Source organism: Dacryopinax primogenitus, assembly GCF_000292625.1.
Source record: "Dacryopinax primogenitus strain DJM-731 SS1 chromosome Unknown DACRYscaffold_4, whole genome shotgun sequence".
Classification (NCBI taxonomy): Eukaryota; Fungi; Basidiomycota; class Dacrymycetes; order Dacrymycetales; family Dacrymycetaceae; genus Dacryopinax; species Dacryopinax primogenitus.
Genome location: NW_024467201.1, coordinates 1,103,313 through 1,125,983, shown reverse-complemented (window position 1 = coordinate 1,125,983; position 22,671 = coordinate 1,103,313). Strand labels below are relative to the sequence as shown.

Below are 22,671 nucleotides of genomic sequence, written 5' to 3'. Positions count from 1 at the left end.
CTCTGAGGGAGAGGTGCCTTATATTCAGGGGAATAAGAAGAATTGAGGTGCAAACGAGCGACCAGCTGAGAGACGAAGGTAGTCGGAATGTGTCGAAGCAAATGAATGGAATTTGTCGGGATATCAGCACGTATGTATATAGCGCACATGTACAGTAAGCGCAATCTAGGTACAGGTACTGTACACAACGAACAAAGCCGAGTCCTGAGCCATGACATAATGATATGATACGACCATGCGTGCAACACAGTCTATTACGCATCCTCGTCTTTACACCTCCACTCCAGATAGTCCGCAAACCCGTTCAGCTTCTCACACAGCAGCGCGATCTCCTTGCCCGTCGCTGGCGCAAGATCATCGTCGGTAGGTTGAGGTGTAGGCTTGTCGCCGGCAACGGCCGCTGACGCGACATAATCTGTCCACTTTGCCAGGCGGCGTATTTCTTGAGGTGAGGTGAACGCGTACCAGTGATCGAGCAGGTCGTCTTCCGACACTGAAAGGGTCGAATCAGAGTCGTCGCCGTTTAGCGTACGCTCCTTGCTGCTGCCTTCACTGCTCTCGAGCTTTCCGTTTCCTTCTGGCGAAGTGACTGGGGATTCAGGCTTCCGTCCCCACACAGCGACGAACCAGCTCCACTTGGTCGCTCCTTCGCGCACGGGCAAAGGTGGGATCTTGGCGTCATCGTACGGTGAAAGAATGTAGTATGTGCGCCCGTCGACGTCCCTTCCAAGCGGTTGGAAACGAGAAGTGGAAGCGCTGTTGGATAGCAGGTACTCCGAATTGAGAGAAGCAAGGGTATTCTTGTGAGCTTTGTTCGCAGCAGCATACTGTTCGGGTGAGATGTTTTAGTAAGCAGAGATGAACAGGAGAGGGATAACTCGCTTACCTTTGCCTTGTATGCCTTCTCTCGTTCTACCTCTTGTTTGCTGGCACCTTTGGCCAACTTCCCAGGCCTTTCGAAAACGAGTTTGGCACGCTCTTCCTGCCATCTCTCTTCTTCTTCCTTGAGTGCTTTCGAGAACACCTTGCCTTTCTGTTTCATTTCTTTCTCCCCCTCCGCAAGTTCGAGCTTCACGCTCTCTCCCTGGACCACGAGGACCACTAGGGTCAGGAGAACGTCTACCAACTGTTCTGGCCGATGCACCTTCTTGCGGGTACGCCCATCGACTGCCGAAGTGGGGACAGTAATTTCCATGTCATACGCACTTTTCAAAAGCTTCTGAAGTGCGGTCCATATGTGAAGGGGTTCGCCGCTGGCTGCCGTAACTTCTTTCATTGCGAGCTTCACTGATGCTTTCTCCTTGGCACCCGCATCGACTGCTATGAGATCAAGCAACGCAGTAGTCACAGCCTTCGCTGTCTCGCGCGAGAAGGTACCAAACTCATCGAGTGCATCGAGGTGTGTCTTGGCGAGGCGGAGAATAGGGCGGAAACGCACAACGAACTCGCGCAGCTGCATGCGCGCTTCAACCTCAGCACGGTCTTCGAATTGGGGAAGAGCAGTCCAAATAGGCTCAGCGATTTTGCGGAGACGCTTAACATGCTCTTGAGCTTTATCATCGTCGTTCGTCATCTAAGTAATTTCAGATCAATTACCACAGTCAATGTATTGGCAAGTTACTTACGGCTTTCTCCATAGCTTTGCCGTTCTCGTCAACTTTTCCTCCAGTCACCCCAGTCCTTGCTTTTTTCTTGCCCTTCTCCACTTCGCTCCCACTGCCGCTATCCTCACCGACAGACTTGCGCTTTCGCGGGGGACTGAGTGTCAAGTCTATATAGACCTCACTAATCCTGGGGCGTGCAACATTCGGAGATTTGTCGCTGAGTGCCGATTTCATTTGAACGGGCTCAGGTCCAGTGCGAGCAAAGTACTGATGCAGCGTTGTCTTCTGGTTCTTGTCAAGCGATTTCTTGGGCCGTGAGAGCTGGGGAGGATTGTGTTCGTCAGATATAAGGTCGATGTACACCTCCATGCGAGATTTCTTTCTTCCGCTTGTGGTTACAGTCTCCGTGCCTTTACTATTTTCGGCAGAATCCGACGCAGTGAATGGTTTGGTTGGCGTACTTCGAGCGCCGATGAGCGTGTAGTTGCGTGAGTGATTGTACAGAGGTGGACAAACGATGGTGGCCATTGTTCTGCCCTCCAAGTCTATCAGGAGTGCAAGAGAGTTGTAAGGAAAGCAGAATGAGCGGAGCCCAAAGCTAACGTAATGGAACCAAACAGAGACGCGCGACCTTCATGTCCGGTGTTCCATCGCGCAGGACCATCACGTGACATGAACAGAAACCGCCGGCGTCCTCGGAGCCGACCGTTTCGGGGAAGCCCGTCTGCTCCCGGTTCCGAACTCTGCTCAAAATTCTGGACACGAGCAAGAGGCATCACGGTCTGTCGTGCTTCCAGGAGTGTTCGTTGAGGACATCGGCGTCGACGACTGTCTGCTTTCCCTGCTCTATTTCTTTACTTGCATATATCTCCGTCTTTGTTGTTTGGTCTGTCATTTGTCTACTAGGCAAGGATGTCCCACGCCGACCACACCCGGGACCCATGGTACGTCATCATTATGAAGCATCTTTTTCATTCCCACTAATGCAACGAACTCCAGTCCCTGGGTAGTCCTCAACGATTTTGGAGGTGCGTTTGCGATGGGAGCTGTAGGTGGAGGGATATGGCATGGTATCAAAGGAGCTCGAAACTCCCCACGAGTGCGTATTGAATAGTTTCCCGGGCCCTCTGATGCTAACGGTATTGATCCGTAATGACAGGGAGAGCGTCTCATTGGGTCGATTGCAGCTATCAAGGCCCGAGCGCCTGTGACGGGAGGAAACTTCGGTGTATGGGGTGGGATGTTCAGCACGTTCGACTGTGCCGTTAAGGGGTATCGGAAAAAAGAGGATGCCTGGAATGCCATTATCTCTGGTTTCCTCACCGGTGGCTGTCTGGCCGTGCGAAGTGCGTCTTTGGCTTTGATATATTACGAGTAAATGCACTGACGGTTGCTACAGGTGGACCACGAGTCATGTTCCAATCGGCAGTGGCGTGCGGTATTCTCCTCGGTGTCTTCGAGGGTGTCGGTGTGCTGTTGAACCGTATGTTCAGCGAGCAGAACCGACAACAGCTACCACAGAGTGCGTCTCCTCTTCCCATCCATATCTTGGTTGACCGTGAACCAATACTTGCTCCAGTCATGGAGCCTCCGCCCCCGCAACCTGTCCTGTCCGGCCCGACCCATGTCCCGGCCTAGATTTATTGCAGACAGACATATTTTTTCACCGAGTTCTCTTTCTAGTTTCTCACTTCTTTGTTGTCGCTCTCCGGCTTGCTGTATTCTACTCCTTTCCTCGGTCAGCATCGTCAAAAGCACACCACTTGCATATCCTCTAAAACCCCAAGCTTCTGGTACCGCCCCAGAACCCCGTGTACTAACACGAAGGACTTGGATATGCCAGTTATGAATCGAGCGTGCCATTTGTTCATGTTTAAATTGTCATTTGAGAAACTCAGAACAACCTACGCTTAGCGTGTTTCTGTACAGTAAAAAAGGCTATGCTACACATCGTGCTCGCCGAGCTAGGCCTTCACTGTCTCTTCCTTCGTTGCCTGCGAGTTCGCGTATGACAGATACGTACTGCGTACACTTGAGCATAGCCCTCATTACATTTGATAAAACACTCACTTCCAGAACAAGTTGACCACATTGACAACAAGCAGCCTATGCTGGAGCGGCACCACGCTGAAGTTCACCAATTGTGTTGGGATGAACACCCCCCAGTTTCTTACGAGAGTAGGAGCCCACGCCCCATGCAGTCTCCGCCCTACCTCCTCAGACCCCTTGCCCTCCATCAACGTCATGCTTGTGAAGAATACCGCGATGAGACCAGGGGTGAAGACGAACTGGTCCAAGCCGACTTTGAGCAAGACACCAAAGCGAGGGGAGGTGATGACCGCTTTGGGAAGACGTTCGAGAATCCCGTACCAGCCGCATATGATGGGCGCAAATATGAGACCACCGTATGCTGTTAATCGGGCTGTGCGGATATACTGCGATGATGGTTACAGGTCTGGTTTATAATAGAATGGGCGAACATACGTCGTGTCTTGCTAACCCTCGCTTCTCTACACCTTGCTGCGCGAGAACGTCTCCAGCACCGAAGAGCAACGCTATATGCGGGTAAGCCTGATGTGCGGCGTGCGGCAGGATTACTGCACACCTGCTGATACCACACCTGTGAGGAGTGGTCGTCGAATCGCGAGCGAATTATACCGCCGGAGGATCGAGGCCATCTTCTCTCACGCAACTCTAGGTGATATGGGGGTTTTGGATGGTATTGCTCTAAGGTAAACAGAGGACAACCGGGGGAAGATAGACAATGTAGAAGACCTCTGGCTATTGTATATGAACCGCTCACTGTCCGTCAACCTCGGCGCCGTCGTACCGGGGCATACAACGACGTCAGGGCCCATCTCTTTCGGAAAAGCTTAGCGGAGCGGAAGCAGGCGTAGATTAGTCAGCTTGAGAGGCTATGCAAATGATTTTGCTGACTGACAAGGAGTCACTTGACTGGCAGAAGGTCTTGTGCTGAAAGTACAACTGCTCTTCCTATCCGCTCTGTCAACAATCTCAGACCAACTCTCACAGGCATTTGTATCACTATACATCAGTTACTCATAGACGATACCTACTATCTACAACACAAAAATGGCCACCGCAGTCGAACCTTCAGCAACAACGATGCATGGTCCAAATGGAGAACCCCTTTTTACTTGCTTGAGTTGTTCGATCGCATTCCTTACGGCAGAAGACCAGCGGGCGCATTATAGGAGCGACCATCACCGGTATAACATGAAGGTATGTCTATCTGATCATTAGAAAGGCAGAAACTGAAGGGACTTCAGCGTCGGGTAGCAAACCTGCCACCTGTCTCTGCAACTGTTTTCAACCAGAAGGTCCTTGACCGCCGAGCCGAAACTGCCATCACAGTCAGTGTGAAGGATACGACCTGCGAAATCTGCAAGAAGGTGTATGGTTCGGAGGGAGCGTTCCGCGCGCATATGACTAGCAAGAAGCATCGGGAGAATGAGCTGCAGGCAGCAATTGCACTCAGTATGAAGCAGCAGAACGGGGATATTGTGGAGAAGAAAGAAGAGGAGCAGATTGATCAAGTGCCGAGCTATCGGGCCCCTGCAGATGAGGTACCTTCTGCTCCAGAAGCCGCCACAACCCCTAAACAACCACACCCGACAAGAGCACCTACGACGAGGACTCCACAAGCAGACGATGATATGGACACGGACGAGGAGGTCGAGCAAACACTCGAAGAAAAGCTCGCCGCTGCCCGGACACACCTCTCACCATCCTCATGTCTCTTCTGTACTGTCGCTTCCTCGTCTATGCAAGCCAATTTAGATCATATGTCCTCCATCCACAGTTTCTTCCTTCCCGACTCAGAATACCTGGCCGACATCTCTGGCCTCCTAGGGTATCTGGCAGAAAAAGTCGCCATTGGCAACGTGTGCTTGTACTGTAATGGTCGGGGACGGGCGTTCCACTCTCTCCATGCGGTTCGCAAACATATGGTTGGCAAAGGACATTGCAAGCTTGCGTATGATACAGAGGAGGACCGCTCTGAGCTGGGAGAGTGGTACGACTTTGCGAAGTCCTACACCAAGAAGAGCAAGAAGGAGAAGACTGCGAAGAAGGTTGTTATTGAGGAGGAAGTCGAGGGAGGGGATGAGGAAGGAGACGAAGAAATGGGTGAACAAGAATGGGAGGATGTCTCCGACGACGGTGAGGCCGACGAAATCATCGAGGTGTCTGGTTCCGAGGTAGAAGACTCTAGTGAATCCGACGACGAACGGCCTCAGATTACCTTTGGCAACACACCGTATGAGCTTGTCCTGCCTTCAGGCGCGCGCATTGGTCATCGAAGCCTCAAGCGGTACTACGATCAATCCTTCTCTTTCCGCGCTCCTGTCAAGCCGTCTGATCCGAACAGCGGAGCTGCGCTCGTACGCAAGCTGATAGGCGATAAGAACAACCAGCTCGTTCCTCTCAAAGGCGGGTTTGGTGCTTTCGGCGAGGGGACAGAGGTGGTCAAGGCTCGAAATGTGGGAGAGGCGAAGGAAGCGGGAAGGCACGTGAGGGAATTCAGGGATGTCAAGAGAAGAGAACAGTTCAAGACGAAGATTGCATTCAGGCACAACAGCCAGAAGCACTTCAGGGATCCACTGCTTCAGTGAGCCCCTCGTTTCCCCCAGGTTTTGTCCGCCGATTCTTTCTTTTACACTTCGATGCCCTCCATCCATTCGAGGAACTGTACTAGTGTCATGTGTCGCATTTATGAGAGGTTGAGCTGGTTGGTCATATGGTGCAATCGTGGTGCCCTAACATGAGTAATCCCCCCTTGTTGAAACAAGGGTTGTCCGAAATTAATGAAGACCCTTGGTTCTGCTCCATGCGGCTGAAAATCGACCATCTCCAAGGTTGACTGTGTCCAGGCTGGCTCGATTTTTGTATAAATAGTCCGGTTATCTTTGCCGGGAGTTGGCCCTGCTCGGTTGTAACAAACTTGGGCTACAAGAATGTCTGGCGACCTCATCACCTCCATGGATGCCCACATCCGTGCCCACGTCGATGCTCTCCCCAACCTCCCTCCCATTGCCGACCCAGCCAAGCTTCGCACAGCGCTCGAGTCCCTACCCACGTCTCTACCTGAACATGGATGGGGAGACTCGCGCACGCTCGAATATCTTACGGGCAGCATAGCTGGCGGACTGGCGCAGGGTCAAGCCGGGCCTCGGTATTGGGGTTTCGTAACGGGCGGGGTGCTACCCATCGCTCAAGCTGCGGACAACCTTGTTACGCTGTACGATCAGGTCTCTCTCATATTCTTCTGTTTGGGAACCTTTGTCTGAGACATGGGCAATGTAGAATGTCCAAGTGCACTTGCCTTCTCAGTCGATCTCGACCGTGATCGAGTCTCGGACCCTGGAGCTTCTCCTTTCCCTCCTTTCCCTCAACCCGACCAACTTTCCAGGCCGCACTTTCACTACCGGTGCAACAGCCTCCAACATTCTTGGGCTCGCTTGCGGTCGACAATGGGCAATCGCCAAGGCACATCCGGGCTATGATGTTGCCGAAGACGGCTTCGGGGGATTTGGATGCAAGGTTCTTGTTGCCAAAACGCATGCCAGCTTGATCAAGGCAGCGAGCCTTGTCGGGATTGGAAGAAAGAATGTTATTGAGTGCGGTGTAAAAGTTGATCAGGATGGAGGGCTGCCGTTCGACCTTCAAAAGATGGAACTTCTTATGCAGGAATGCAAGCAGCGAGGAGATGGGTGAGTCAATCGCCCGTGGTCACAAAACATCACTCATATGTTCGTAGTATTATTGTATCTCCTGGATTTGGAGAAGTGAACACAGTACATAAGCATACCGTTTTTCATCACGATGCATCGTAACCTCTTGGGCAGGGAGGGTTCACCCCCGAAATTCCGAAGATCCGAGCACTCTGCGACAAGTATGGTGCCTGGATGCACATCGATGGCGGTAGGAAACATGTCCTCATCTGAAGCAATGCATATTGATGGAATTTGCAGCATTTGGCGCCTTTGCCAAGCTTGTACCGGATTTGCAGAGCTACGTGGAACATTTGGACCTTGCTGACAGCATAACGGTGGACGGTACGTCCTGAGCCCTTCCGCGTCGATAGCATCATTGACACCCACGATAGCACACAAATGGCTCAATGTGCCGTAAGCATCTACTAGTATCTAATCATGGATTATACCTGATCCATCTTCAGATATGATAGCGCCGCTTTTTTCACCCGTCACGTGAATGTCCTCCCGTCTGTATTCGGTCCGTCGCCAAGCACGGGAGGACCAGCATACCTAGCAGCTGGTTCCGCAGGAGCAACCTATCCTGCACTGGATGCTGTCCTGTCTATCCCCTCTCCGCTCAACGTCAACATAGAAAATTCCCGTAGATTCAGAGCTCTACCGGTGTTCGCCGCACTGCTGTCCCTTGGTCGAGAAGGATATGCAGAGCTGATTCAGCGAAATGTTGGTTTCGCGCGTGTTCTGGGAAAATACATCAGCACCCACGGGTCCTATGAACTACTCAACCCTGGAAATCAGGTTGCGCTCAATATCGTGCTGTTTCGAGCGAAAAACTTGGACAGTGGAGAGTTGCTTCGACGGATCAATGCCTCGGGCAAGATCTACGCGAGTCCCACGAGCTGGGCAGGTCAGGGGGCGGTTCGGATCGCTGTGAGCAATTGGATGACAAAGATGGAGGCGATTGGGGACGGCAAGAGTGATCTCGATACTGCAATAGAGGTGTTAGACGCTGCGGTGAAGGATGTTTAAATAATCCTTACATCAGCAGCAGGGAGATAAGGGCTTGTGAGGGAAACTATATATGCATCACTCCGCCGCACTATCAAGCACTTTAACCCGCTATCAGGCACTGTGCCACGTCATCACTGCGGCTCGCTGCTGTGACGACCTCTTCCTATGTGAATTCTTTGCGCTGCTGAGCCCTCCGCAGACAAATTGGTCAGTGCGTATCGAGACAAGTTTGTCAGGCGCCATTGGCACAAATCGATGATTTGTTATGCATTTCAGTTGCCCTGACTACGCAGACTGCGTGAACGCGTGAAGTAATGGCATGGATTCGCTCATGGGGACTTTGAAGTCCAACAACCGCCCAATTGGTTTTTGCCAGCGGCGCAACACTCTCCGCTTCCTGATGTTTACCGGCACAAGTACGGCGCTGCTAATACCGACGACATCCTTGGCTAGCGCTTAGCAAGACAGGTACTAGGGTTACAATGGTGGATTGCTGAGGCCTCGAGGCCTGCGTGCTGTGTGGAGAATTAGAAATTGAGTACGTGTCGTACGTGTTCGTGGTCCTTTGAAATGCGGCTGAAACGGGAAGAATACGGCATTCACTCGGAGTATATAAACTACGAGAGGGGGTCTAAAGCCAGCCACACATCGACAACAATACTCGTTTCTCATCTTGAATTCGACCGAACAAGACTTCGAGTGCATTGACAAGCTTAGTATTCCAACATGAAAGTCCTCATTCTTGGTGCCAGCGGTTTCATCGGCGGGCCTGTTTCGCAAGCTTTCGTGCGTAGCGGTGCGTGTTTTGTGCTGCATACACATTCCAGCCACTGAATGGCGCAGGGCATGAGGTCTACGGCTCCACTCGTTCCCAGGAGAAGGCGCCCGGCCTCGCTGCTAAAGAGATCATGCCGCTTGTCGGCGAGGAGTGGAAGTCCATTGCTGCCGACATGGACGTCATTGTCGACTGTACGGCTGCCTATGGGCCCGACATGGCCGTGCCAAACCTCAAGACTGTTGCTGAGATCAGCAAGAAGCGCGATAGCCTGTACAAGATCAGCTACATCTTCACGAGCGGAACATGGGTGCATGGAAACATGGACCAGCGGGGTGGATTCTTCGCTGATGAGAGGTCTCCTACCAAGAAATCGCCCGACTTGGTGTGTGACAAAGTGCATACGCCTGGGCGCTGACTAATACGACGCGCAGGTAGAATGGCGTGCCCTTTTCGAGAGGGATGTTCTTCAGAATCCCGATGTAAACGGTATTGTCATCCGCCCTGCCCTTCTTTACGGGAAGTCGATGTCCCTTCTCGAACCTCTGTTCCAACAGGCCATGGCTGGCAAGATCGAATGGGTCGGTGCTCCGGGCGACCGTTACAGCTTAATCCATGGCGACGACCTCGCTGACCTTTACGTTCGGGTCGGGGAAGGCGCATCAATGTACAAAGGCTTGACGTTCGACGCTGCTAATCCTCAGAGCGAGAGTCTGGACGACCTCCTTGCCAAGCTTGCTCAGGTATCCGGCTGCTCCGGGTATTCTTACAGAGCACCGCAGAATACGTTCGAAGTCGCTATGACCACGACATCCTTCACACGCCCATCGCTTGGTCGTGCCCTCACTGGCTGGGTTCCAAAGAAGTTTGGCCTTGTCGATGGGATGCAGGTCTATTACAAGACTTACGTCGCGAGCCAGAAGAAATGACTGTCAAGCAGGCGCGATATCCATCCATGTCCGGGCAGACTGCGGTCGAATCTATGACGCGATGGATAGTAATTCAGATTGGTCTAATCATAGCCCAAAGAATCATAAGTAAATCAAACACTGGTATACCCTCCTCGGCTCCCGCCTGGTCGTATCGTCGAACATAAGTGGCTCGTAATGTCGCGCAGCAGGTAAGGAAGGTCCCTCCAGAAGTCTCGGTGACTGTATATCGATCAGTATGGTGGCTCACATGGAAGACGAATGCACGCACGGTAAGAGATCCCAGCCAGAGGCACCGTACTGCGTATAGTTGTAATATGCTCCCACTCCGAAGTATCCGATGATGATAATGAACAATCTGATCATACGGTGAGATAACTACAACGGAAAGTGGTGATTTGAAGCTTACAAAAAGAAGAACCATCCAACCCCACTCCACCCTCTCCGCGGTCCACCATTCACATCGTCCGGAGGAGGCTCAACTGCTCCCTTCTGCGCGCATCCGGCCTTAGAACTCCAGTCTAGATACAGCACGCCTTTGCTTTCGTCATACTTAGAGTACGTAGGCGCATGCTCGGAATCGGAACAACCGAAAGTAATAGCGAGGCTCTGAGGAATGGACGGATCATGAGGGGCAGGTGGGTATGCGGGCCCATGTAGAGTAAGGACGAGGGGTTCTGATCCAACATTGGAATCAGCTTCTTTTCTTAAAAATATCTGTGAGCATGTGCTCACTGGAGTTGTCGTCCGAACCGCCAGTAAACTCCGCGTTCAGCGAGGATTTGTATGCGTCGGTCGAAATGTCGCCAGCTATCGGCACGACACGCGTTATCCGATCTGGGACCCCATCCTTCTGGTTGGTCGTTCTCAAGCACACTCTTGTGCCCGACGGACACTGCAGCATGTCAGCCCTCATCCAGTCAGAAGCAGCATACAGCCATACCTGATCGCCTTCAGCAACACCCTCCTTTGTCGATAGCGCTTTGCACAGATCGATTTCGACCTCGGAAATTGACTGGGTCGGTGGGCTATGCCAGTGCGTGTAGCTCACTGTCTGCAGACTCAAGTGGTTGAAGTCCCAGTGTGTACGGTCTCGCGATAGAATACAGTCCCATTCAGCCAACGCAGCAGGCAACAGCAGTGATGTCATGCCCAATTGCCGGAGAATCATGGTGGTTTGGAGAGTACTTAGCGGGCTGGCTAGGGGAGACGTCTCCTGTGCTGCGCGTTGAGAGGCGGAACCAGACCGCATGACGCGTTCCCTGAAATGGGGGTGGCTAGGGTAGCGTGTCACACTAACGCCGCCCAATATGCCACTCAGAGAAGCCGCTGCCGCACATCCTTGTTCCTTACCATCAACTCTGAGAATGTGCTAGACCACAAGCCTTCATCATTTACTTATACGTGCTGTCAGCTTGCAGCGAAATCTACTGTATTCACACCGGTCACCATTGAAACGACATGGATGCCTTGCTTCCTCACGTTTACCATGAAAAGGTAACGCGTCTACAACCAGTATATCACATGTAGCTCACAAAATGACGTTCCAGCAAGAACCTGGCACGATGACGTGTGGTCAGTATGCCCTCAGTGCGTAGAATGCCGTAGACTCTAGTCCTACGTTCTAACCCTTCGCAGACGCTCTCCTTCGTAAGTACGGCCGGTAGCAAATGATCGTATCTTGATCGGATTGTTTGCTATATAGAGGGGCATTATGCAAGTCACGTGCTGCCGCTCAACAATCATGTTCTCAACAGTTTTTTCCATAGTTTGGAGAAGAAGACCTCGCGAACATCGGTCGTGGGCTGGACCACGCCGAGCATCACATCGAGGTCGACGCCTCTGGCCGCGCAAGCAGCAACGTGGACGAGACTGGTGCGCATACATCACCCGAAAACTGTAGCTATAGCTCATGTATGCGGCAGGATTCTTTTCTGTCCAGGTGCTTGAACAAGCTCTCCAGGTATGGAATCTGTCACTCGATAATTGGCGAAGCGCCGAGATGCGGCCTTTTAATTCTCGTCCAGAGTGCGTCCCCTTCCAGTTAGTCGAATGCTTCATTCGTTGAATGAGTGATGTTCAGAGATCAGTTCGCTTTTGTGCTTAATCATGCTCAGCATTGGTTCATCATTCGCCGTTTCGGGCCTCCTCCTGGTTACTGGTACAACCTCAATTCTTTCCACGACGCACAATGGCTCAGTCACACTTATCTCGGCATGTTCCTCAATCAAGCTGAAACGGAAGGTTAGCTATATGTACCAACGCACCATGATCCTTGCTGAGATCAACGTTCAGGCTACACTATCTTCGCAGTGCGCCCACTCAATCCTGAGGCGCCTAATGCCATCCCTATATGCCCAGCAGACGAAATCGCCACCGATTTGCTCACTCTTTACGGACCCACATCGCACGCTCCCACGGCACAACAAATGGAGAGTCTGGCCACCGGCGTGCCGATACCCTCGGAAGATGATGTTGAACTAGCCGCTGCGATAGCTGCCTCATTACAAGACACGGGCAAGTCAGACCCTGTCGTATCGGACCGGAGCCCGGCGGAGGATCGATATGCCGAAGTGTCGGGCTATCAAGCAGCCTCTATGGATTCACTGTTCGACATGGCTGCTGCACGACACGCGCCAGCCCCGCCTGAACCTCGGGCTGGACCATCAAGAGCTCCGGACATGGACACCGATGTGTCTGATGCACAGCTCGCTGAAAGTGTTTCCAGAAGCACTGCTGCCTTGCAGAAGTTCCGCATGTCATCGGCAGAGGATCTTCCGGAGGCGGCGCCGTCATCTAACCGGAAACGTAATGCTGGCAGCGAACACGGTGCTCCTAAGCGCCGTCGCACAGCTGGGGATGACGACGAGGAAGAAACGATGCGTCGCGCGTTGGCTGCCAGCAGGACTGAAGGAGATGCATATCTTGAGGGCGACGATGTTGACGACGCCGAGGATGCAGACAAGACATACGACCTTGGACCATTTGCGCGTGGAGCGCATGGTCAGGTTCAGCCTGTACGCGCTGAGGACCGAGTTTTGGATGATGAAGACATGGAGCTTCAGGCTGCTCTGCGAGCGAGCCTGGAGGATCCATCGGCGGCCGGCGTCCTCACGATACCGGAAGAGGTCATGCCAGTCAGGACGAGCTCCTCAGGTTCTGGCACTCCGGCCGTACCAACGCCCGCCATTGCTACCCCGGCAACACCGCCGCCACCTGGCGCCATTACTGTGCAAGAAACTGAGACTGAGGAAGTGCCGGAGGATGAAGACGAAGAAGACGAGCGCGTACAGCCTCAATCTGAAAGTGCGGAGCCAAGCTTGGAAGAGATCAGAGCACGTCGTCTAGCACGATTCGGTGCCTAACGTGTTATACATATGGAATGACACGTCGTGAACCTCTTCGTTTTCCGGCGGCCTATGATGACCGCGGCGCGGCTCATGTCACATCACAACTGTGTATGCTGAGTTGTTGAAATGACGGGCGTATCTCCTGGCAGTGCAGCTAGAACGGCGCCAACTGCCAGCGAAAGATGCCTAACTCCCCACTTTCAGACAATGATGAATCAGGGAGTGTCAACTCCGTGGCACTGTTTGCAGGAAGGTAAGCATCAGTATTCTTGGTATTCTGTTGGATTAGCGAGGTAAGAAAGACCGGCACAATACTTATGCCAGATCAATGAGACCTCGTCTCCTGAATACGTTTGGTTTGCGAGACGGCTCGCAGATGCGGCCTACAAAGTACGGCCGTTAGACAACGACAACATCAACTCGCCCTCGTGGGAAAACATGGGTCAATATGATATGGTTCCTACGATTCTCTGTCGCTGTGAGTAACCCTGCTGTTGGCAACGTTTGATATCTTACGTGATTTTCCATAGTTGTTTTGGCCGCATTTTTTTTCTTTTCTACGATATTCTTTTGACCCTCGATGACGAGGTAAGCGCACGGTATATTACACCGAGCCCTCAGTCTCACCATATAGATCGCATATGTCTGGAGGTATGACATTCCTTCCCGCCAAACACCGTCCGTTGATTTTCTGAAGATTTCGCTAGACTCTTCCTAAAGCTTTACCTATCGGTCCGGTACCCTGGTTTCATTTTCCAACTGTGCGGCATTTCTCTGTTGCCCTTGTCACATGGCTGATCTCAAGTTTGTCAGATTCTCATGCATTGGTACAAAACATACTCTATCTTGATCCATATATCTTATGCTCGTTACAAGTCTCTATAACTATTTCCTTTGTCAGACGAAGTAAGCGTCGTGCCTTTCAGCATTTACTTGCACCGGCTCATCCCTTCCGAGTTGTTTGTGAAAACATTTCATCTTCCCCCTGTCTCAGAACCTGATCCAGCTGTCTCAGCTACAGGATCATTTCAACGTATGAGATGCCAATCTCCCTCTCTTTATTACAAAACACATGCAGGTGGATACTCATCTCTGCAGGCTCTTCGGACGGCCTCCTCCTCCTCCTCCTCGTACTGGCCCTTCTAAAAGGACGTCCCCGCTGTGAGCCAGAGGGATCTTCGATAATAGCGAGAGTAAGACCGGTGCCGCACAGTGAACTTGGCACTCCTAAGCACCTACATCAGTCTGTCCTCCTCGGCCCAGCTCCAGCTCACACTTTCCACGTCGTTTATGCTGTAACCTTCCCTCTTCCTATTGATCACTGGCAGCCTAATACCCCAGATCCTAAAGACACTCATGGGCCTGCTTGGGTATTATTGTTATTATGGATGGGTAAATCGAGCCTGGGGTTGGCCAGAGAACCTTGGTGTGCAGACGATGCACGATGTACGATGTCCCTTGAGGAATATACGTCTCTCAAGCTTGCTGCTGCCAGTGCGCTGATTCCTATCGCCACGTACAGTACGGGGCCGTTGGATGCCTGGGGTTCACATGAGGTCTCTCCTGCGGCGCACCGGTGTTCCCGGGCCTCTTAAACGGTTCGTCATCCAGTGGCCACAAGGAGAACGCTGACAGTCGAGCGGTAGCTCTTCCTCCCGATCAACGCTATCTGCGTATGTACGCCCCCTTCCTCCCCCGTCTCCCGCTAATCCCAGGAGAACAGGCAAACCCCCTTTTCCTACACCTTCATTTCTTCATTCCTCCGTCGCGCGAGCCACAGGCGGGACACGGGCCCGGGCCCGGGCGCAAGGAGTCAGGTAGCGGGGGGACGTTCGGTTGGACCGATCCTAGTTCGGCAAGTTCGGTAGCTCGGCTAGCTCAGGGGAGGGGAGGGGCTGGTGGCCAGAAACGTACGGTTGGAGGGTGAGGGTGAGGGCGAGGATGAGGGTGAGGGTGGGGCACGTAGAGCTGGGGGCGGTATAAGAGCATTCGTATTCGTCTGGTGGAAGAGTGTGGAATAACATGTTGTAAGGCGAGCAAACGGCGCTTGATGCTTTCCTTAGTGCCAGTAGCAAAGCCACGCCAAGACTGACTCTGCAACGCCGGCAACAGATCCCCATCCTTCGCCTTCCTCGCTCAGGTCGCTGTCCCAATAGGGAGCTGTCCTAAGTCTAGGGAGCTGGGGCTTGAACGGCTTGTTCTTGCTGTTGCTCTTGCCGGTGTTGGTGTCGATGTCGTTCGGTGCCAATGCCGTCAATACCCCAGCCACCAGAAATCGAAGCCGCCCACCCTCATCCCCCATCTCCTCTCCCTCATGCCCCCCCGTTGCTCACTTGCCCCACTCACTCCCCGTCCTCCCCGCACTTATCTTAGGAGCAGGCAACAGTTCCTCCCCTGTCGGCCAAGCCCTCACAGTCGGTTCCTCCTCTCCATCCCCTTCCCTCTCCTGCCCATCCCCCTGCCCCTCCTCCCCGTCCCCATCTTCCCTCTCCTTCTGCTTCTGCCCCTTCCCCTCCTCGCCTCCGGTCCCTTCCCGCTCGCCTGCAGACTGGTTAAGGGAAGACTCCCATGTTAAGGGAAAGGTCTTCCTTCCCCTAGGGGACCAAGGTGCGGCCGTAACAGTATCCCCCTGCATTCCCTGTTCCCCCCCTACCCCATCCCCATCCCCATCCATCCCAGCCTGCAACACTCCTACTCCCTCCCTACCCGCTCCACCCTGTCCCTCCTGATTCTCCTCCCCCTCAACCCACCCCAGCACCCCTCCCAATGCCAAATGCTGCACCACCACCCTCTTCCCCAAGACCTCAACCTCATACATCCTCCTCAACCCCTTCAGGACCTTACTCCACGTAGGCACGGAAGTGATACTATATAGCTGCGGGGAATGGGAGGCGAAGGGACCGGATTTGAGGGTGTGGAGACGCTGAATTAGGAGGGTGTAGAGGTTTGGTGGGGGGAGGGGTTGGGCTGGGAGGAGGGCGATTTGGGGGGAGGGGGGGTTTGGAAATGGGACGGGGACTGGGGGAGGAGGCATGGAGGGAGAGGAGCTTGATCCGCTCGAACTTGAGCTTGAGAACGAGTTTGCGTGCGAGTGCGGGTGCATGTGCGGATGGGAGTGGGAGTGGGAGTGCGAGTGCGGTTGGTGCGCCTGCCGCTGTGCGACTTGCAGCATACACTCCGGTGTCGTCCCTGACCCCACAAGCTCCGCAGCGCCCAACAAATACGGTAGGAAGTGGTAGTCGTCCAGTCCCCAAACGCCGTGTGACCCTGCAGGCTCAAGGCGGTACCTGTCCTGTATAAACCAAGCGAGGGAGAGATACCTCGGGAAAATGAGGAGGGAGGATTCGAGGTCTTGTTGGTTTGAGGAAGGGAGGTATCGGAGGAGGGAGAGTGTGAGGAGGAAGAGGAGGAATGAGAGTTCGTGCCCTGTTCCGTAGTCCATTCGTGTGAAATTTCCGAATGAGGAGAGTAAATGGGGGACGAGGAAAGGGACTGCTGGATGGTAGGCGTCTGGCAACAACTCCCGTAGCAGCGTAGGGAGGGAAAGGGAGAGCTGGTGACCAAATGATCTGAAAGCGAGATTGCCGTATCTCTGTGGTGTTGGCAGTGGAGGGACGCGTTCTGCGACTAAGTGGAGTTGGTCGATGAATGCGATGATGGCTTGTGTTTGTGGTGATGGATGATCGAGTATGTCAGAGTTGAGTGAGACACCTGTTGAGGCTGATGAGAGACGGGAGAGGTAGATCTGGAGGTTGGAGTAGGAGGAAGTGGTGTGCCATGTGTTGAGGAGAGTGTCTGATGATATTTTGGGTGAAGGGAGTGGGAGTGAAGGGAGGAGTGAGAGGGGGATGAAGGGGAGTGAGGGGAGTGCAGGTGTGGACATTGTGACAGGAGATGGACAATGAGATGATTGCCACGTTGTCATCAAGAATGGTCGGGACATCACTGATAAACGAAAATGTCACGGAAACCTTATGTAAGCCTGTCCCTTACTCCTCTACTCAAGTCACGCCTCTCTCTCTCCGTTCACCTTGCTCACTCGTCACTCGTCGGCAGTCAATCATGTCCATATTCCTACTCCTCTTCCTCGTCCACCTTACTACGGCCTATATCCCCGCAGTGCCCACAAACGACACTTCCTTACCCGTATTCAACACTTCATCTCTATCCTCATTCGCACTCAGGTGGCAGCAACAAGGTCATCAACCTATGGGGCTCTACTCTACCGCAGTCAGCTACCAACTCGCAGGTGACGGGAGTGATGGTGTCACCCAGGTGCGTCCCCCAACTCCCATTTAGCGTACACCTCCTGCTAACATCACACAGGGCGCAATCGTCCATTTCACAGAAGCCACCGCAGCTGACAACCTCACAACCTCCACTCCCTGGATAGCCTTCATCTCCTGCGACAACAACGCTACAAACGCCTCGATGGAAGACGACATCTTCACCCTTGCTCAAGAGCGTGGAGCAGTTAGCGCTCTACTCTATTCTAGTTACTCCCAGGCATGCCTCATCAACTCAGAATACCTTTCCCCGGAATTCGACAAGCTTATCGACGTATTCGCCACCACATCGCAGAAGACAGCGGGGCTAATCGAATCCCAGTTCGAGCAGGTCAACACAAGTTTCTATTATTATAATGCGGCGCTACTCAACGCTAGCGCCCTGTTAGTAAACGAAAGCATGGCAGACATGGCACTCGACCAACCGGCATACCTCGTCGCCCTACTCCAAGCGAGTAACGCAACGGGCAACGCGACTGCGCCCGACACTCCTTCCAGCAGCGGCAGCAGCAGCGGGGGGGGAGGCACACCAAATACAGGTCTGGCGATGATAATCCTCTACGCGATCACAGGCTGCGTCTCTGTCCTCTTCTGTATCGTCATCCTCTCCGGGGCCATCCGTGCCATCCGCCATCCAGAGCGGTACGGCCCGCGTGCGGACCCGGGGTACATGGGGGGATTGCCACCGCAGACGAGGACGGCAGGGCTTGCGAGGGCGATATTGGACACTTTTCCGGTGATCAAGTTTGCGGGAAGGGGGGAGGAGGTCGAGATGGGCTCTGCTGCTAAGGGGGGGAGCTTGGAGGGAGGGGAACTGGGAGTTGGAGTTGGGGCGAGCGGGAGCGGGGGAAGCACTCCTACGGACAGGAAGCTTGTTGGTACGGGGGAGGGGGAAGTGGCTTCCCCCCTGGATACGTCCTTCCTCGCTGATGCGGACTTGGCACCCGCACTACAGTTTGCGAGGTCTGTCTCTCCTAGCTCTTCCCGTCCGCTGGACGCTCCTTTCACCCCCGCGCTTCCCTCCCAAACCCCAACCTCAACCTCCGCAACCTCAACCTCAACCTCAACCTCCACCGCAAACCCAATCCCAAACTCCAACACCCCAGAAGCTCCTTTGCTAGGTCACACCACCTGCCCGATCTGTCTCTCCCCTTTTACGGAGGGCGACTCCCTCCGCCTTCTCCCCTGCGCGGGGAGACATACGTTTCATCAAGAGTGTGTCGATCCGTGGCTTTTGACGCTCGCTACGAGCTGTCCGCTGTGTAGGGAGGATTTTGACCCGTGGCATGCGCGTGCGCGGGATGGAGGGGCTGGATCTGAAGGGGAGGGGGAGGCTGAGGATGGGGACGGGGAGGGGGAGGGAGCAGGGGAGTACCTAGAGCTTCCGGTTCCCGAGAGTCCGAGAAGAGAGAGAGAAGGCAGGCTTGGGAGGCTGTTTGGAAGACGAGAGCAGAGAGAGGGGAGACGGGAACGGGAACGGGAACGGGAACGGGAGAGAGGGAGGGGGAACGAATGGACTGGGAGTGTAGGGAACGAATGGATTGGGAGTGTGGGGATGGGGGCGGGGGGGGAGGAGATGGTCCTCCCCCCGCATCCGTTGGCCTGACTCTGACTCTGACCGCCGCTGTGCCGTACTTACGCTACGGCGTGCTCCGAGGAAGGGGAGCGGGGGGAGGGGAAGGAGGTTAACTTATGATAACGTGACTGTGACAGCGCAGCGACAACGACATGACAGTGTACAGTATTCTAGAGGGTGTTTTTGCAGATCGAAAGTTGTGCTTCTCTAGCCTGGGTTGGGTGGCTTGGGGTTTGCCTTTGGCTTGGCTTTGCCTTTGCCTTTGGTTGGCTTTCTGCATGCCACGGACAAATGTTATAACGACATCTCTTGCCTCTTTAGGTCGGGATTCATCTCGACGTCTATACGTCTACATGCCTATACGTCTCTCTGTCCATTCTTGCCCATTTCCACACCCACGCGTCCCCATCCTCTAGTCCACGCAACCCCGATCATCAACCATTTATCACTCATCACATTTCGCATTCATGCATTCATGCATTCGTAATATCATCTACCTCTACTCTACACCGTCAGAAGAGAGAGGGTAAACGTGGGCCAAAGCAGGGGGTCCAGTGGTACTGCAAGGGTGTTCCAGGGTAGTAGAAGGGGACGGAGTCCAGCCAGCCGCGGTGTTAGGGGTAGAGAATGGGGACAGGGATGGGGATAGTTGGGAACTGAATGGGAAATGTCAAAGGAAAAATGAAACTGAAAACTGAAAACGGAAATGAAGAAGAAAGGGAAGAAGGAACTACATGTAGCGTTACATCGTCCCCCCTCTGCGCTCCTGCGCTGGTAGGATATGAATACAACATTCTTCGGGTCGGACGAGCCGTCCGGTGTGGTCTATGAACCTCGTGAGTGGTCGTCGATCGGGGTGGTTTTCGGAGTTTGGGCGTGTAGGGGCAGGGAGAGGGGTTGAGGAGATGATGGGGACATCTGCGAGATTCGGATAGGGTGGGGTAGTGGGGGGGGTCATCGGTTTTCGTTGATAGTAGGCTGGGATTTCTCCGTGTCCACGGTGGGACTCACAGGCGTACTCGTACTCGCCTCACTCGGGTGCTCCGCACTGACCATACTATGCTCCCCCTCCTTCTTATGCGAGTGCTTAGCAGCCCATTCCTTCCCCTTGGTCTTAAGCTGTTCCTCATCCCCTCGCTTCAGCGAATGCTGCTCGATCATCAGCGCCGAGACGAAGAACGCGACCACAGCGCAGGGGAAGCAGAACCGGAAAACGTTTTGTACCCCGTTGGAGAACGTATTCTGGACGATGAGGATCTGGGCTGGGGTGAGGGACAGAGAGGTGTATGTCGTAGGAGAGGAGGTGATCGTGTCTACTAGGTCTTGCGCGAAACCGGCGTTGAGTAGTCCGGTTCTGCACAGGGTGGGTTAGGGCGCTTATGCGGCTGGGCTGGGAATACGTACTTGACAGTGTTGTTCAGGATAGCCTGGCACACGGCCAGAGCGACTGTACCTCCAAGCATGCGGACAAAGTTCCGCGTTCCGGTAACGACGGCCATCTGATTCCTTGGCACTGCTGCCTGGGCGGCGATGAGCGTTGTCTGGAATGTCTGGCCTGCGCCGACACCGGTTAAGATCAGGTAGCCAACTTGCTGCGCTTCGGTGGAGTGCAAAGACAGCGTCGATAGCAGCCCGAGCCCCACAGACCAGATGGCGAAACCCAGGTAGATGTTCGCCCTGTATTTCCCGGAGAGGGAGACGATCAGACCTGAGGAAAAGGAGAATACGGTCTGGACGACGATTAGTGGGAGGAGCTGGGTGCCGGACTGCAGAGAGGTGACGCCTTTGACCACTTGGAAGTACTGGGGAAGGTAGTAGAGCTGGACGTAGAACGCGCAACCTGAGAGGAAGGTCGCGATTTGCACGCCGCAGACAGTCTTGTTGCGAAAGATCTCGACTTAGGAAGTAGTTAGCCTGGTATAATGAGGCCTAGGTGGCGAATAGACTCACGTGGAATATTCGGAATTTTAGCAAATTTCCACTCAACGATAACGAAGCAGCCGATGAAGAAGGCCCCGAGAATGAGAGGAGCGATAACTGCTGCCGAGTTCCAAGGGAAGGAGGTTCCACCCCACGAGAGGGGCAGAAGGATACCCATAGTACCCATCAGCGACAGGACTGTGCCCACGTAGTCAACTTGCTTCAATTTGGTCTTCATATCCCCTTTCACCCTACGCAGCGGGAGTAGGAAGATGACAACTACGATCGCTACACCTGCCAGAGGGACGCCGAGCCAGAAACACCAACGCCAGGTTGCTTTGGTCGTAAATGTACCGCCTATGACGGGACCGATGCTGTTTCCCAATGCGACGATGCCACCAATGATGCCCTGGTACTTCCCACGATCCTTCATGGCCACGACGTCGGAGACGATGATCATCACCAGGGTGATGATGCCCCCTCCGCCAATGCCTGTCACGGCACGGAAGGCGATGAGCTGGATCATGCTCTGCGCAATAGCGCAGAGGATAGAACCGATGAGGAATACGGCGAGGGTGAACAGGAGCACGAATTTCCGCCCGAAGATGTCGCTCACCCTGCCGTAGATGGGCTGGAAGACAGTGCTCGTAACAAGGTAGGAGGTGCCGACCCACTCGGCCTGCTGTCCTGAGTTGAAGTCGTTCGCGATTTGTGGAATGGCCGTGCTGACAATGGTCTGGTCGAGAAGAGAGACGAAGATTGCGATTGCCAGACCGGTGAAGACGACGAGCAGCTGCCGGAAGGGGAGTAGGTTCGTCTGGTCCTGCAGCTCGGGGACACCGTTTGCTCGGGCGGCATCCTTGCACCGTTGAGCCTCCTCCGGCGTAAGCGCCGCTTCCTCCGCACCGGCGTCTCCAGGCTGAACAGTTGGAGAATGGGCCCCAGAGGGAAGAGTGCAATCCTCTGGCGTGGGGGAATGCGGGTCCGAAGGCAGGCCCAGCCCCCCCGCAGAACCAGAAAGCCCATGGGTGGCCTCCCTCTTGCCGGTACAGTCAGCTTGGCGACTCCTCGTCAATCGTTCTTTCTCGTTCTCGTCGCCCTCTTTCGAAGCACTGTCGACAGAGGCACGCGGTAAACGAGAAGACAAGTCTTTGTCCATAGGAGAGTCCACCAGAGTCTCTGACCGAGAAAGCGGAGCACGTATGGGGAAACCGCTGTTGAGCGTTGGGGGCGGTTCGGGGGCCATCCGTGTAGAGTACGGCCTGGCTATGCAGAGTCTATCCAAGCAGAAACAAGCGAAGGGGGGATTGAGGCACTGTGCTGTCTGTCGCACTGTGCGTTGTTCGCTGTGCCTTTAGGGAAGAAACTCTGGCACCTGCCCGTCGAAGCATCTGTGTGCTTAAGTATGTTGGACGAACTCATCGGCTGGCAACGCCGGCGCAACACGCCCACACGACCCGACCGTCGACCCTCCCCCTGGAGTCA

General features: G+C 54.0%; 11 protein-coding genes across 11 annotated transcripts; 6 read left to right on the top strand and 5 right to left on the bottom strand.

The window, feature by feature from the left end:
• Window positions 1–254: 254 nt before the first annotated feature.
• On the bottom strand, window positions 255–2,132 carry DACRYDRAFT_14461 (uncharacterized protein; the record flags this gene model as incomplete). The annotated part of the gene is made up of 3 exons (XM_040771035.1): window positions 255–827; window positions 887–1,573; window positions 1,626–2,132. 3 exons carry the CDS (start codon window positions 2,130–2,132, stop codon window positions 255–257), a joined length of 1,767 nt encoding a protein of 588 aa, XP_040631256.1.
• A 384-nt stretch (window positions 2,133–2,516) lies between these two features.
• DACRYDRAFT_48281 (Tim17-domain-containing protein) lies at window positions 2,517–3,242 on the top strand (the record flags this gene model as incomplete). The annotated part of the gene is made up of 4 exons (XM_040774819.1): window positions 2,517–2,548; window positions 2,604–2,703; window positions 2,764–2,950; window positions 3,004–3,242. The coding sequence occupies 4 exons, from the start codon at window positions 2,517–2,519 to the stop codon at window positions 3,240–3,242; spliced, it is 558 nt and encodes a 185-aa protein (XP_040631255.1).
• Window positions 3,243–3,475: 233 nt separating this feature from the next.
• On the bottom strand, window positions 3,476–4,346 carry DACRYDRAFT_20915 (uncharacterized protein). Its single transcript, XM_040772141.1, has 4 exons — window positions 4,210–4,346; window positions 4,089–4,159; window positions 3,675–4,039; window positions 3,476–3,626 (listed from the first exon to the last, which is right to left on the bottom strand). Exons 1-4 carry the CDS (start codon window positions 4,280–4,282, stop codon window positions 3,569–3,571), a joined length of 567 nt encoding a protein of 188 aa, XP_040631254.1. The 5' UTR covers window positions 4,283–4,346; the 3' UTR covers window positions 3,476–3,568.
• A 384-nt stretch (window positions 4,347–4,730) lies between these two features.
• DACRYDRAFT_48482 (uncharacterized protein) lies at window positions 4,731–6,238 on the top strand (the record flags this gene model as incomplete). Its single annotated transcript, XM_040774838.1, has 2 exons — window positions 4,731–4,847; window positions 4,895–6,238. The coding sequence occupies 2 exons, from the start codon at window positions 4,731–4,733 to the stop codon at window positions 6,236–6,238; spliced, it is 1,461 nt and encodes a 486-aa protein (XP_040631253.1).
• A 366-nt stretch (window positions 6,239–6,604) lies between these two features.
• Window positions 6,605–8,368, top strand: DACRYDRAFT_48852 (PLP-dependent transferase; the record flags this gene model as incomplete). The annotated part of the gene is made up of 7 exons (XM_040774869.1): window positions 6,605–6,874; window positions 6,930–7,336; window positions 7,384–7,420; window positions 7,472–7,547; window positions 7,598–7,681; window positions 7,732–7,753; window positions 7,804–8,368. The coding sequence occupies 7 exons, from the start codon at window positions 6,605–6,607 to the stop codon at window positions 8,366–8,368; spliced, it is 1,461 nt and encodes a 486-aa protein (XP_040631252.1).
• A 708-nt stretch (window positions 8,369–9,076) lies between these two features.
• DACRYDRAFT_87580 (NADP-binding protein) lies at window positions 9,077–10,054 on the top strand (the record flags this gene model as incomplete). The annotated part of the gene is made up of 3 exons (XM_040776817.1): window positions 9,077–9,146; window positions 9,194–9,510; window positions 9,560–10,054. The coding sequence occupies 3 exons, from the start codon at window positions 9,077–9,079 to the stop codon at window positions 10,052–10,054; spliced, it is 882 nt and encodes a 293-aa protein (XP_040631251.1).
• Window positions 10,055–10,167: 113 nt separating this feature from the next.
• DACRYDRAFT_43955 (uncharacterized protein) lies at window positions 10,168–11,084 on the bottom strand (the record flags this gene model as incomplete). The annotated part of the gene is made up of 5 exons (XM_040774549.1): window positions 10,168–10,276; window positions 10,326–10,412; window positions 10,464–10,731; window positions 10,808–10,949; window positions 10,998–11,084. Coding segments are annotated over 5 exons (693 nt in total), but the record flags the coding sequence as incomplete, so codon positions are not given.
• Window positions 11,085–11,466: 382 nt separating this feature from the next.
• Window positions 11,467–13,447, top strand: DACRYDRAFT_20913 (Josephin-domain-containing protein). The gene is made up of 8 exons (XM_040772140.1): window positions 11,467–11,551; window positions 11,605–11,644; window positions 11,693–11,704; window positions 11,760–11,770; window positions 11,824–11,929; window positions 11,980–12,082; window positions 12,138–12,298; window positions 12,350–13,447. Exons 1-8 carry the CDS (start codon window positions 11,516–11,518, stop codon window positions 13,417–13,419), a joined length of 1,539 nt encoding a protein of 512 aa, XP_040631249.1. The 5' UTR covers window positions 11,467–11,515; the 3' UTR covers window positions 13,420–13,447.
• Window positions 13,448–16,150: 2,703 nt separating this feature from the next.
• On the bottom strand, window positions 16,151–17,221 carry DACRYDRAFT_39045 (Phosphotyrosyl phosphatase activator; the record flags this gene model as incomplete). The annotated part of the gene is made up of 2 exons (XM_040774455.1): window positions 16,151–16,371; window positions 16,579–17,221. Coding segments are annotated over 2 exons (864 nt in total), but the record flags the coding sequence as incomplete, so codon positions are not given.
• Window positions 17,222–17,466: 245 nt separating this feature from the next.
• Window positions 17,467–19,296, top strand: DACRYDRAFT_114697 (uncharacterized protein; the record flags this gene model as incomplete). Its single annotated transcript, XM_040769862.1, has 2 exons — window positions 17,467–17,679; window positions 17,731–19,296. The coding sequence occupies 2 exons, from the start codon at window positions 17,467–17,469 to the stop codon at window positions 19,294–19,296; spliced, it is 1,779 nt and encodes a 592-aa protein (XP_040631247.1).
• A 924-nt stretch (window positions 19,297–20,220) lies between these two features.
• On the bottom strand, window positions 20,221–22,345 carry DACRYDRAFT_48550 (MFS general substrate transporter; the record flags this gene model as incomplete). The annotated part of the gene is made up of 3 exons (XM_040774845.1): window positions 20,221–20,620; window positions 20,671–21,163; window positions 21,217–22,345. 3 exons carry the CDS (start codon window positions 22,343–22,345, stop codon window positions 20,221–20,223), a joined length of 2,022 nt encoding a protein of 673 aa, XP_040631246.1.
• Window positions 22,346–22,671: the final 326 nt, after the last annotated feature.